Source organism: Neoarius graeffei, chromosome 14, assembly GCF_027579695.1.
Source record: "Neoarius graeffei isolate fNeoGra1 chromosome 14, fNeoGra1.pri, whole genome shotgun sequence".
In the NCBI taxonomy this organism is placed as follows: domain Eukaryota; kingdom Metazoa; phylum Chordata; class Actinopteri; order Siluriformes; family Ariidae; genus Neoarius; species Neoarius graeffei.
In genome coordinates this window covers 11,636,412-11,650,099 of record NC_083582.1, presented here as the reverse complement: position 1 = coordinate 11,650,099, position 13,688 = coordinate 11,636,412, and the positions used below count along the sequence as shown (strand labels likewise).

General features: G+C 40.3%; 2 protein-coding genes across 2 annotated transcripts; one reads left to right on the top strand and one right to left on the bottom strand.

Moving 5' to 3' along the window:
- Window positions 1–1,601: 1,601 nt before the first annotated feature.
- On the bottom strand, window positions 1,602–4,016 carry LOC132898673 (ras-associated and pleckstrin homology domains-containing protein 1-like). The gene is made up of 4 exons (XM_060940387.1): window positions 4,008–4,016; window positions 2,300–2,603; window positions 1,905–2,174; window positions 1,602–1,642 (listed from the first exon to the last, which is right to left on the bottom strand). The coding sequence occupies exons 1-4, from the start codon at window positions 4,014–4,016 to the stop codon at window positions 1,602–1,604; spliced, it is 624 nt and encodes a 207-aa protein (XP_060796370.1).
- LOC132898672 (E3 ubiquitin-protein ligase Hakai-like) lies at window positions 3,888–13,128 on the top strand. The gene is made up of 5 exons (XM_060940386.1): window positions 3,888–4,122; window positions 4,327–4,630; window positions 4,756–5,025; window positions 5,288–5,298; window positions 13,021–13,128. The coding sequence occupies exons 1-5, from the start codon at window positions 4,120–4,122 to the stop codon at window positions 13,126–13,128; spliced, it is 696 nt and encodes a 231-aa protein (XP_060796369.1). The 5' UTR covers window positions 3,888–4,119.
- Window positions 13,129–13,688: the final 560 nt, after the last annotated feature.

Below are 13,688 nucleotides of genomic sequence, written 5' to 3'. Positions count from 1 at the left end.
TGAATGCATGCATTTCACTACACGTTTGCTTGCATGTCCGACATGGATTTAAATGATATTCACCTGCTGTATCCCAGCTACATACAACCGAGCAAGAGGAGCTTATTGGAGTGGAAAGGCTATACATTTGATAACTCAGTTAAAGTCACCATTCTTGTGTTCGGTACATTCACACGATAAATTCAAAGTATTTCAATTAGACAAATGAAGTAATGTGCATTTATTTCCTAACAGACATAACTAACGGCATACATGTTCTTTGTCAATTCCGCGCCACAGTTAGTTAGCCATGCCAACACTAGTGAACGTTAACTTTAGCCAGCCTTCCTATTAACACGAGCTTAGCTTATTATTCGATATAGAGTATGAAGCACGGGATCTAGAGTGGTTCCCTCGAACTCTGAACCATTTCGGAAAGATTTAGCCATTTTACCTTGCAAACAGGTCCTTAAATCTTCTTTTATTCTCCCAACTACCGCAGATGAGCTCCTCTGGTCCCAGCAGGAGAGAAAAGGAAAGATGGCGCTTGGTTCCAGTGATAATAACGGTTGGGATCGGAATTCAGAGTGGGCGGAGATTCAAATAACCATTTTATTTATTCTTAACATGAATGTATCTCGAAGATTGTTCATCCCCCAAGAATATAATAGTTCTATATGATTTATGCATGTTTGGAGAAGGAACATAAACCAGTTATTTTTCATATACTAAATAGGTACTTAAAATTTCAACAACCCCTCGTTTCCCCTTTTTTCAGTGTTCTGCAGTCGGACCCCCAGACTCCCTGCCAGATTTAGTGAGGGCCCCTCCCAGCGCTCTATTTTTACTGCCTTGGTATCTCACTGGGCTGCATGTTGCTCTCCCAGTCCTCCAGCCCCAGGTTCCAGTCTAGTGTGGGGTGACCCTCTGGTTTCTTTTTTCCTCCTCTTTGGAGGTGCTCATCCCTCAGTTTGCTTTCCAAGGCGTCTCTCGGCCCGGTCCCCTGCTCAGCACCTTGTGCACATCAGTGTTTCGTTGGTCCTGCACTTGGGTTCACTCCCCCAGTCTCAGTTCCTGGAGCAGTGGGTCGCGCTCCTTTCTTTAGGAGCCGCGACTCAACCAGTTCCCCATTACATCATCATCATCATCCATTACTCTCCTTCTACAGCAGTTTAATTAATGATGTCATATCCTGTGGGCGTGGTCATCACCAGTCTGGAGGCTGAGGTTCTGCTGTGGCGGATTTACGGGTCAGGGGCGAGACAGTTGATGCAGCGCACAGACGCTTTAAAATCTCCCGTGTGTTCTTCCCCCTGAGTCTGCTGTGTTCTCTGAGCAGTTTACTGTCACAAACATCACCTGTATTTCTATAAACATCACTCACTCATCACTAATCCATGTTAATCATTGAGCTTTTGATGGTGTTCAGTGTTTAATGTCAAATTAAAATTCCATTTGATTGAGGTGGAATTTTGGAGCTGATTATTTGAGCGGATTTACAGCGCAGCACCTTTACTGCTGTTTCTGTGTGAGTCGTTTACACCAACATTTATTCACTATGAGAGAGACACACACCATTTGTGCAGCATTTTTCAACTGAGGAGTTTATTTTTGAAAAGTTTTCATTTCCAGTCAGGGCGTGTCGATGTTACTGAGGGACGACCTGAAAGAGAAAAGCAGAGGAGAGATTTTTTTAGAACAATAATCATCAAACCTTTTATCCTGGTATATAATATTCCCATTGCACTATTCTAGATCATATTACTGCATTCAAAAGTATTCGCTCCGCATGTGCTTTGTTTAGTAGCGAGCTCCTGAGGTAATGAACAAGACCCATTCTGTAAGACATTACAAATATGACTGTGACTCATTCTGAGCTCCCTGACCACTGCACCCTTCTTCTCCTCCTCAACCTTCTCCTTTACCTCCAGGATGTCGTCCACCTGCCCCTCCATCCTTTTGGCGCCCCATTTCCTCCATTAGTTCTCCCCAAGGGAGTAATGTGGGAGTTGAGGGTCTGGATGGGATTGGGTCGACGCTGTCCATTATCTCGCCCCACATCAGTGCCTTTGGACTCGCGGGTCTGGAGGACAAAGGCTCCTCGACGCCCACAGTTTCAGGTGGCAGACTGGAGGTGGGTTGAGGTTCGGGCTCTGACTCAGCTGGTGCTGGTGTTTCTGGTGCCGCATGTAGATCTGGACAAAATCAAGGACAAGAAGGAGATAAAATGGAACGTTAAGACAGAGAAAACATTACAACATTAAAGAATGCGCAAAAGAATCAACAGCGGAAAACTGAGATATATTTTAATCTGGTTTACCGAGTGTGAGCACGTCAGTGGCATGAGCCTGAGCAGTGATCACACAGCCATCGTCTACACGTCCACCTTCAGGTGGTGTCACAGGAGACGTGGCGTTTCCTCCCAGAATCTCCTCCTGGACGGATGGGACGTGGTGTTCGTTCTTCCCCATCGTTGCGGGTGGAGGGTAGTAGGAGGCGGATCTCAGAACGGGGTGGGACGGGGGGTAGAACTGGTCCGGCATGATGAAGTAGGCCGGGGGGAAGAACTGCGGTGGTAGGATGGGGAAGAACCGGGGGTCGAAGTGAGCAGCCTGAGACTGGAACTGAAGAAAGAAACAGAGTTGGATTTTAGAGAAACAAATTATTTCTTCAACAACAAAGTCCAAAAAGAAATGAACAGGTCCATACAATAGGCTACTTGTCTTACTGAATATTACAGCGACAAAATCCCGGTGGTTCTGTCATATGAACCCTGACCATCAAATTTACTCATCAGCATCATCATCTTCAGAAGGGGATCTGGTTCCAACTTACCATTTTCGATAGAGGATGGTGTCACGCGTGAAAAGTGAAGTTTGAAGGCAGAGAGAGATGTGAAGCGTCGAGTGAGAGACGTGAAGTGTGAAATGTGGAGTGTGGAATGGAGTGGGTGTGTCATTTATATGTATTGTTTCAGGATTCCGATCTTTGAAGTTTGAATTTGAATTCGATTCTGTTTTTGTTTAAATTGTCCAGCATGAAAAACTTCATCATAGCTCCGCCCCTTTTTACAGTTATTTTTTGAAGTTTGTATCTCAATTGTTTGAGTTTGAATTGGACCCTAATCAAATCTGTATAATCTTGCCATATTAAATGGCAAACAGAAAACCCTTTTGACAGTCAATGTTTGACAGTAACTGTATGTAACCGTACTGTGTTTATGTTCATAACCACATCACACAATGTGCCGAGGCTTTAAGATATGAGCGGCTCCGCCCCAAGAGGCCTCACTCTGATCTTTTTGCTGTCGAAATTGACACTAAAATATTTTCCAAGCTCTCGAAATCAAAACGCCCTCGGTACGGTTACATACAGTTACTGTCAAAAGGGTTTTCTGTTTGCCATTTAATATGGCAAGATTATACAGATTTGTTGAAAAGTATGGCCACCCCTTTTTCTTCCCTTTCCTACATGATGGACTGTAACTCTGCTCAACCCGCTCTCTTTTTAATTTTAAGTGCTCTGTCTCAGATAAAGGAGTTTCTTGAATAAGAGCCACTGAACATTGTCATTTCTTTAGTTGCCCCATAATTTTTCCCCTCTTGATTGGGTTATTAATTCCTCTTATGTTATAACTAATAAAGTTCAAATAAGCCATATTTACCTTTCAGATAAATAGCTCTCTATTCATGAACCTATACATCATCTTGTTTTATTGTTTTGTTTTATTGTTTATTGCACATACAAGAACAAAATTAGCTTAAAAACTGTAACAAATACAAGACATGCAGGGGAGGCCTGCAACCTGATGGTTTTTTGAGGGTTTCCCCTTATTCAAATAAAAATGACAATATTAGGGTCCAATTCAAACTCAAACAATTGAAATACAAACTTCAAAAAATAACTGTAAAAAGGGGCGGAGCTATGATGAAGTTTTTCATGCTGGACAATTTAAACAAAAACAGAATCGAATTCAAATTCAAACTTCAAAGATCGGAATCCTGAAACAATACATATAAATGACACACCCACTCCATTCCACACTCCACATTTCACACTTCACGTCTCTCACTCGACGCTTCACATCTCTCTCTGCCTTCAAACTTCACTTTTCACGCGTGACACCATCCTCTATCGAAAATGGTAAGTTGGAACCAGATCCCCTTCTGAAGATGATGATGCTGATGAGTAAATTTGATGGTCAGGGTTCATATGACAGAACCACCGGGATTTTGTCGCTGTAATATTCAGTAAGACAAGTAGTATGGACCTGTTCATTTCTTTTTGGACTTTGTTGTTGAAGAAATAATTTGTTTCTCTAAAATCCAACTCTGTTTCTTTCTTCAGTTCCAGTCTCAGGCTGCTCACTTCGACCCCCTGTTCTACCCCATCCTACCACCGCAGTTCTTCCCCCCGGCCTACTTCATCATGCCGGACCAGTTCTACCCCCCGTCCCACCCCGTTCTGAGATCCGCCTCCTACTACCCTCCACCCGCAACGATGGGGAAGAACGAACACCACGTCCCATCCGTCCAGGAGGAGATTCTGGGAGGAAACGCCACGTCTCCTGTGACACCACCTGAAGGTGGACGTGTAGACGATGGCTGTGTGATCACTGCTCAGGCTCATGCCACTGACGTGCTCACACTCGGTAAACCAGATTAAAATATATCTCAGTTTTCCGCTGTTGATTCTTTTGCGCATTCTTTAATGTTGTAATGTTTTCTCTGTCTTAACGTTCCATTTTATCTCCTTCTTGTCCTTGATTTTGTCCAGATCTACATGCGGCACCAGAAACACCAGCACCAGCTGAGTCAGAGCCCGAACCTCAACCCACCTCCAGTCTGCCACCTGAAACTGTGGGCGTCGAGGAGCCTTTGCCCTCCAGACCCGCGAGTCCAAAGGCACTGATGTGGGGCGAGATAATGGACAGCGTCGACCCAATCCCATCCAGACCCTCAACTCCCACATTACTCCCTTGGGGAGAACTAATGGAGGAAATGGGGCGCCAAAAGGATGGAGGGGCAGGTGGACGACATCCTGGAGGTAAAGGAGAAGGTTGAGGAGGAGAAGAAGGGTGCAGTGGTCAGGGAGCTCAGAATGAGTCACAGTCATATTTGTAATGTCTTACAGAATGGGTCTTGTTCATTACCTCAGGAGCTCGCTACTAAACAAAGTACATGTGGAGCGAATACTTTTGAATGCAGTAATATGATCTAGAATAGTGCAATGGGAATATTATATACCAGGATAAAAGGTTTGATGATTATTGTTCTAAAAAAATCTCTCCTCTGCTTTTCTCTTTCAGGTCGTCCCTCAGTAACATCGACACGCCCTGACTAGAAATGAGAAACTTTTCAAAAATAAACTCCTCAGTTGAAAAATGCTGCACAAATGGTGTGTGTCTCTCTCATAGTGAATAAATGTTGGTGTAAACGACTCACACAGAAACAGCAGTAAAGGTGCTGCGCTGTAAATCCGCTCAAATAATCAGCTCCAAAATTCCACCTCAATCAAATGGAATTTTAATTTGACATTAAACACTGAACACCATCAAAAGCTCAATGATTAACATGGATTAGTGATGAGTGAGTGATGTTTATAGAAATACAGGTGATGTTTGTGACAGTAAACTGCTCAGAGAACACAGCAGACTCAGGGGGAAGAACACACGGGAGATTTTAAAGCGTCTGTGCGCTGCATCAACTGTCTCGCCCCTGACCCGTAAATCCGCCACGTCACAACTTGAATGAATGAATTTATTTTTATTTTGAACATGTATTAAAAAATGCATGTAACTATTTGTACATACAAAAGAAAGAAAACGAGAAATTAACAAAAAATAAATAAAATAACATAAAGAGCTAAGACATTACAAAACACCGCCCATTGTTCGAAAAAGGAGTGGGAAGAAGTACAATACTTTTTTAATTTCCCACCCCTTTTTAACTACCCCGAAATCCAAACTACATTAATACACATATAAAAATATATACCATATATACACTTCATGAATATCTATATAAATATATAATTACAAAAATAAATATATACTACATATCATATACACACACTTCATAAATATCTATATAAATATATAATTACAAAAATAAATATCTACTACATACCTATCCCTGTAAACAGGGCCGGCTCTAGGTCTTTGGCTGCCCTATAGGCGAGATTGAGTCCCCCCCCCCCCCCCCCCCCAAGAAAAAAAACCCCTCTAATAACATCTAAATAACACTTTAATCTAATCACTCTATTCTGTTACTATTAAACAATGTACGGTGCATGGACAATAAACAAGAAGTCATTTTTATCTTTTTCATTATTGTTATTATTGTTATCATTATTAACATAAAGTGTCACAAAGTAAAATGACCACACAAATCCAATACATATCTCCATATAATGGGCAAAAACTCTTTCGCACCCTGTTCAAAGTGTAGTGCATGGACAATAAACAAGAAATTATTTTTAGTTTCTTTTTTGCTATTAAAAGTTAAGTCATCTCTGAAGAATTAACAAATTAAATGAATAAAAAATTCTACAATTCTAAATTGTGCAAACTTAAGCACCCTGTTAGGACATCAGTGGGCTGTATTTTCAAACAAAAGTGCTATTATGGGTACTTTGTTATTGAAGTTTATTGCTGTTTGCATCTAGTTAGCTAGGCAGACATTGATTCAGGCGTCTAAAATATTAATTTGCCACTATAATGGTTGATATGAGAGATTAGATCAGACTTACCTCTATACTTGGCTCTATTTGTTTCTTCCTGTAGCCGAGAGTTTGGATTTCTTCATTTAAGCACTTGTAGTCTGGGCTACTTTTTGCAGTGGATAGCCATTCTCATTCCCCGATAAACACCGCTCCCCCCGCCCCCCTTATAACCTATCATTGTGCATTTTTAGTAGGCATAAGGAAATCACCGACCACTACTGCGTAGGCTACACTTGTTTTTCAACCTTTTTGAGCCAGGGCGCACTTTTTTCAATGAAAAAATCTCAAGGCACATCACCAATAGAAAATGTTGACTGAAACTAAAACGCTGTTGCCAATATTTACAATATACAGTCATTCTATAATTTCCCACGGTACACTTGGTGATCTCTCACGGCACACTAGTGTTCCGCGGTACTAGAGTTCGGCAGCACAGTGGTTGAAAACACTGTACACCACTGATGCACTTGGTAACATCTCCATTCAATAACTCCATCCCTCCGTTTTGGTGGGGTTTTGGTCGCCCTTGGCGCCCCTGGGCACACTTTGCGCTCTATGGCCAAAACAGAGAATAGCCGCGGATGCGCACTTGCACTGAGCGCTTATTGTTTCATGATTAACAACCACCACCACACCCCACCCCACCCCGCTTTTTTTGACAAATCGCACCCTGCTTTGCTGTACAATTAAATTAGGCTAAGACATTATAATGCTGACTCGTTTTCAGAATAGTGGAAGTCGTAATTTTTCTCCCCCCGTTTCTGCGCCCCTGGATGGACGCAGCGCCCTTAGCATTTGCCTATATTGCCTATACGCACGGGCCGGCTCTGCCTGTAAATATGAATATATAAACTATCCCCATAAATAAATATATACCATATACTAAGTTAGTTCTAATATAACAATCAACCCTATTCTATTTATCCCTCATAATTCTACGTTACCATACTTCCTCTTCTATATACTTGTTTAAAAATATTTTTGTACCTTTTTTTAAACAGATTTATATTTGCACTTTGTTTTATTTCTGTCTCCAGTCTGTTCCATAAAGTCACCCCACAGCTCGATACGCACATGCTTTTCATATTTGTTCGAACCTTTGGTTTTTTAAAATTTAGGTCTCCCCTTAGATTATATCCCCCCTCTCTCTCACTAAACATTCCTTGTATATTTTTTGGCAATAGATTATTTCTCACTTTGTACATTATTTGTGCTGTTCTGAATTTGACCAGATCCATAAATTTCAACGTGTGATTTTATGAATAGTGGGTTTGTGTGATCTCTGTATCCTGTTTTGTTTATTGTCCTTATTGCTCTTTTCTGTATTGTACATATCGGCTGCAGGGTGGTTTTGTAGGTGTTTCCCCAGACTTCGATACAGTAAGTCAGATATGGCAAAAATAACGAGTAATATAGAGTACGCAAAGATTTGCAATCAAGAATATGTTTTGTTTTCCACAGAATTGCCGAGCACTTTGCCAGTTTTGCTCGTATGTATCCTACATGAGGTTTCCAGCAGACTTTAGGATCCAAAATCACACCAAGAAATTGAATTTCCTGTACCATTTCTATCTTAGTATTTTCTATTATCAATTCTACATTGCAATCTATTTTGTGTCTCCCAAACAACATGATCTTTGTTTTGCTTAGATTTAATGATAATTTATTTTTGTCAAACCATAGTTTTAGTTTATTTATTTCAGTTGTGATTGTCTCGAAAGTCTGCTGCAAATTCTCACCGGAACAAAAAATATTGGTGTCATCTGCAAACAAAACAAATTTCAGTACTTGCGAAATTCTACATATGTCATTGATATATAATATGAATAATTTCGGACCTAATATTGACCCCTGTGGTACCCCGCATGTAATGTTCATGAAATCAGATTTATGGTCAACTATCTGCACAAACTGTTGCCTGTTTCTTAGATAGCTCGACAGCCAGCTCCACCCAACTCCCCTAACACCACACTTTTCTAGTTTACTTAATAATATACTATGATCAATGGTATCGAATGCTTTTTTTAGGTCCACAAATACTCCGATTGCTATTTTTTTATTGTCTATACATTTTGTGATTTCCTCTATTAGTTCCATTAGTGCCATCGATGTTGATCTGTCCGTTCTGAATCCATATTGACTGTCTGTAAGGAGGTTGTGTTTTTCAATGAATTTGTCCAGTCTATCTGAAAAAAGTTTTTCGAGTATTTTGGAGAATTGGGGGAGTAAAGAAACAGGCTTGTAGTTTGTGAAATGGTGTCTATCTCCAGTTTTAAACAATGGTATCACTTTTGCAATTTTCATTTTGTCTGGAAATGTACCTGATTGGAAAGATAAATTAGAGATGTGGGTGAGTGGTTTCACAATTCCCTCAATAACTGTCTTTACTGTTGACATGTCTATATCATTCCAGTCTGCAGAGGTTTTGTTTTTACATTTTCTTACAACTTGCATAATTTCTTCCTCATCAGTTGCAGTTAGAAAAATTGTACTTGGATTTCTGTCCCCCATATCTTCTATGTCCCCACATTGTGTTGTCTCGGGTTCCTTTATTTTTGCTGCTAAATCTGGTCCCACATTTACAAAGAATTGGTTAAAACCATTCACCACATCCTCCATATTATTTATGGTCTTATCATTTTCAGTGTAGTACTCCGGGTAATTTGCAGTTTTGGATCCATTTCTCACAATACCATTTAGTACAGTCCATATACCTTTAATATTGTTTTTATTTTTCTCCACTAATTTATTATAATAGTCTTTCTTACATATCCTCATAATATTAGTTAATTTATTTTTATATTTTTTATATTTTTCCTCTGCCTCTATAGTTCGATGCTTTAAGAATTGTCTGTATAATATATTTTTCTTTTTGCAGGCATTTTGTAGCCCCTTGGTGACCCACGGACTATTTGTATATTTATGTATATTACTGTATTTCTTTATACAGTGGTGCTTGAAAGTTTGTGAACCCTTTAGAATTTTCTATATTTCTGCATAAATATGACCTAAAACATCATCGGATTTTCACACAAGTCCTAAAAGTAGAGAAAGAGAACCCAGTTAAACAAATGAAACAAAAATATTATACTTGGTCATTTATTTATTGAGGAAAATGATCCAATATTACATATCTGTGAGTGGCAAAAGTATGTGAACCTTTGCTTTCAGTATCTGGTGTGACCCCCTTGTGCAGCAACAACTGCAACTAAACGTTTGCGGTAACTGTTGATCAGTCCTGCACACCGGCTTGGAGGAATGTTAGCCCGTTCCTCCATACAGAACAGCTTCAACTCTGGGATGTTGGTGGGTTTCTTCACATGAACTACTCACTTCAGGTCCTTCCACAACATTTCGATTGGATTAAGGTCAGGACTTTGGCTTGGCCATTCCAAAACATTAACTTTATTCTTCTTTAACCATTCATTGGTAGAACGACTTGTGTGCTTAGGGTCGTTGTCTTGCTGCATGACCCACCTTCTCTTGAGATTCAGTTCATGGACAGATGTCCTGACATTTTCCTTTAGAATTCGCTGGTATAATTCAGAATTCATTGTTCCATCAATGATGACAAGCCGTCCTGGCCCAGATGCAGCAAAACAGGCCCAAACCATGATACTACCACCACCATGTTTCACAGATGGGATAAGGTTCTTATGCTGCAATACAGTGTTTTCCTTTCTCCAAACATAACGCTTCTCATTTAAACCAAAAAGTTCTATTTTGGTCTCATCCGTCCACAAAACATTTTTCCAATAGCCTTCTGGCTTGTGCACGTGATCTTTAGCAGACTGTAGACAAGCAGCAATGTTCTTTTTGGAGAGCAGTGGCTTTCTTCTTGCAACCCTGCCATGCACACCATTGTTGTTCAGTGTTCTCCTGATGGTGGACTCATGAACATTAACATTAGCCAATGTGAGAGAGGCCTCCAGTTGCTTAGAAGTTACCCTGGGGTCCTTTGTGACCTCGCCGACTATTACGCGCCTTGCTCTTGGAGTGATCTTTGTTGGTCAACCACTCCTGGGGAGGGTAATAATGGACTTGAATTTCCTCCATTTGTACACAGTCTGTCTGACTGTGGATTGGTGGAGTCCAAACTCTTTAGAGATGGTTTTGTAACCTTTTCCAGCCTGATGAGCATCAACAACGCTTTTTCTGAGGTCCTCAGAAATCTCCTTTGTTCGTGGCATGATACACTTCCACAAACATGTGTTGTGAAGATCAGACTTTGATAGATCCCTGTTCTTTAAATAAAACAGGGTGCCCACTCACACCTGATTGTCATCCCATTGATTGAAAACACCTGACTCTAATTTCACCTTCAAATTAACTGCTAATCCTAGAGGTTCACATACTTTTGCCACTCACAGATATGTAATATTGGATCATTTTCCTCAATAAATAAATGACCAAGTATAATATTTTTGTCTCATTTGTTTAACTGGGTTCTCTTTATCTACTTTTAGGACTTGTGTGAAAATCCAATGATGTTTTAGGTCATATTTATGCAGAAATATAGAAAATTCTAAAGGGTTCACAAACTTTCAAGCACCACTGTAGGACAATTTTTATTATATAGTTCATTGAATATTATTAAAAATTCCTCATATGCTTTATCAACATCTTTTTCTTTATAAACTACATTCCAGTCCTGTATCATTAAGTCATTTTTTAGTGCAATCATGGTTTCTTAAGTTTTCACTCTTATATATTTATAATTTTTAGTATCCTTTTTCTTGCTATAATTACAGTAATATACATTAAAAATAGGTAGGTGGTCACTGATGTCTGTTAATAGTAGTCCACTCTCTATATTATTTTCCATGATATTAATAAATATATTATCTATTAAAGTGGCGCTGTGAGAAGTGATCCTGCTTGGTCTGGTAATAGTTGGATACAGTCCCATACTGAACATTGAGTTAATGAACTCTTCTGTCATTTTATGTTTTTTATGATTTAAGAGGTCGATGTTAAAATCACCACAGATGTACATGACCTTCTGTGTTGATTTTATAAACATACTTTCCATCCAATCTATAAAAACTTCTATGCTTGATCCAGGAGATCTGTATATACAGCTCACCGTTATATTTTTCATTTTTTCACAACATATTTCTACTGTAATACACTCCATCCAATCATCAACAGCTACCGTCATTTTATTATTAATTTTATATTCCAAACTATTATCAACATATATTGCCACTCCCCCTCCTCTTTTGTTCTTTCTGTTGATATAATTAAGTTCATACCTGTTTAGCTCAAAATCTACTCCCATCTCATCATTGATCCAAGTTTCTGATATGGCTATTATATTGAATGGAGTATTGAACTGACTGAGATATTCCTTCATTTTATGGAAATTGGCATATAGACTTCTGGTATTGAAATGAATAATTGATATCTTATTTCCTTCTCTGATTGTTGATTTTCAGTGTAATACCGGCAGCTGATATTGATGTTGCTGAAAAGATTATTTTCCGGATCAATATTATTTTCCATATCTTGTGTTTTATGCTCAGTATAAAGGAAAGTGTCCAGTTCTTGTGTCCAGTGTCCAGTCCTTGTGTCATGATTGTAAGTTGCTTTGATTGGCTCCCTCAGAGTTTATCCAGTTCCCCAATATCTCGGATGACCAGGATCTTGGCCTCTTCTGGAGATCCCTTCAGCTTTATGAATATTTTGCAGTTTTGTGTCCAAGTGTTTTGGATTTTCCCCTGTTTCCTCAGGAGTCTCGCCTTTCTTTGGTTTTCATTTTCTTTGGTTAAATGCTCATTTAGAAAAATGTCTGAGCCTTTCGGTTTCCTCCCTTGCTTTAACAGTTGCATTTTATGCTTTCTGTTGGCAAATCTTATTATTAAAGCCGGTTTGTCTGTGTTGCTTCTCCATGGGAGAGGGTGACATGCTTCGATGTTTGAGCTTTTTACCTCTATCCCTTTGGAGTGCAGGAATGCTATCACCTGTTGCTCCACAGAGTTAGCATCCTCCTCGTTCTTCTCCTCTCCGTCTCCTCTCGCCACTGCTCCAGCATATGACCGGGGTTTAATCTGCAGTCCGGTCACAATGATGTTATTTATCCAGGTGTATTGCTCCAGATTCTCCACTCGGTTCTCGAGAAAGGCGATCCTCTTTGCCTTCTCCGTGTTCTGCAGCCGCAGAACTCTGACCTCTTCCACCAGGTCCAGGATGGTCTTCTGCTGCATCCTGACAGCAGAGATTTCCTCACCCAGAAAGTCGAGGGACTTTTTGATGTTGTCAATCTCCTCGACCGTAGGAGCTCTCTTCGGGGGCATTGCGTGTGTTGTTGTTACGCAGCCCGCAGGTAGCTCTCGGCCCGCTCCCCGCAACCTCTCAGCCTCACTCTCGCCTCCAGCCTCCAGACTGATGAAGACCACGCCCACAGGATATGACATCATTAATTAAACTGCTGTAGAAGAAGAGTAATGGATGATGATGATGTAATGGGGAACTGGTTCAGTCGCGGCTCCTAAAGAAAGGAGTGCGACCCACTGCTCCAGGAACTGAGACTGGGGGAGTGAACCCAAGTGCAGAACCAACGAAACACTGATGTGCACAAGGTGCTGAGCAGGGGACCGGGCCGAGAGACGCCTTGGAAAGCAAACTGAGGGATGAGCACCTCCAAAGAGGAGGAAAAAAGAATCCAGAGGGTCAAATCTGATGCCCTTCTCTTTTTAAAGACAACTTTGTGTCATTTTATAGAAACTCCATCTGTTTGCCATTTACAGTGGTGCTTGAAAGTTTGTGAACCCTTGAGAATTTTCTATATTTCTGCATAAATGTGACCTAAAACATCATCAGATTTTCACACAAGTCCTAAAAGTAGATAAAGAGGAGAGGTCTGTGTTACGGCCCGCTCTGAAAAGGTGGAAGCTGACCAGCTGCAGTTCAGAGTCTGGTACGAGTCCTCATCGCCACGTCTCCGTGTAGCATAAAATGGAAGATGAATAAAAGTCCCTGTTTCT

Coding starts and splice junctions, on each gene's coding strand:
- LOC132898673 (XM_060940387.1), bottom strand. Junction 2,175..2,299: donor CACTGACGTGCTCACACTCG/GTAAACCAGATT, acceptor GATTTTGTCCAG/ATCTACATGCGGCACCAGAA. Junction 1,643..1,904: donor AGGTGGACGACATCCTGGAG/GTAAAGGAGAAG, acceptor TTTCTCTTTCAG/GTCGTCCCTCAGTAACATCG.
- LOC132898672 (XM_060940386.1), top strand. Junction 4,631..4,755: donor CACTGACGTGCTCACACTCG/GTAAACCAGATT, acceptor GATTTTGTCCAG/ATCTACATGCGGCACCAGAA.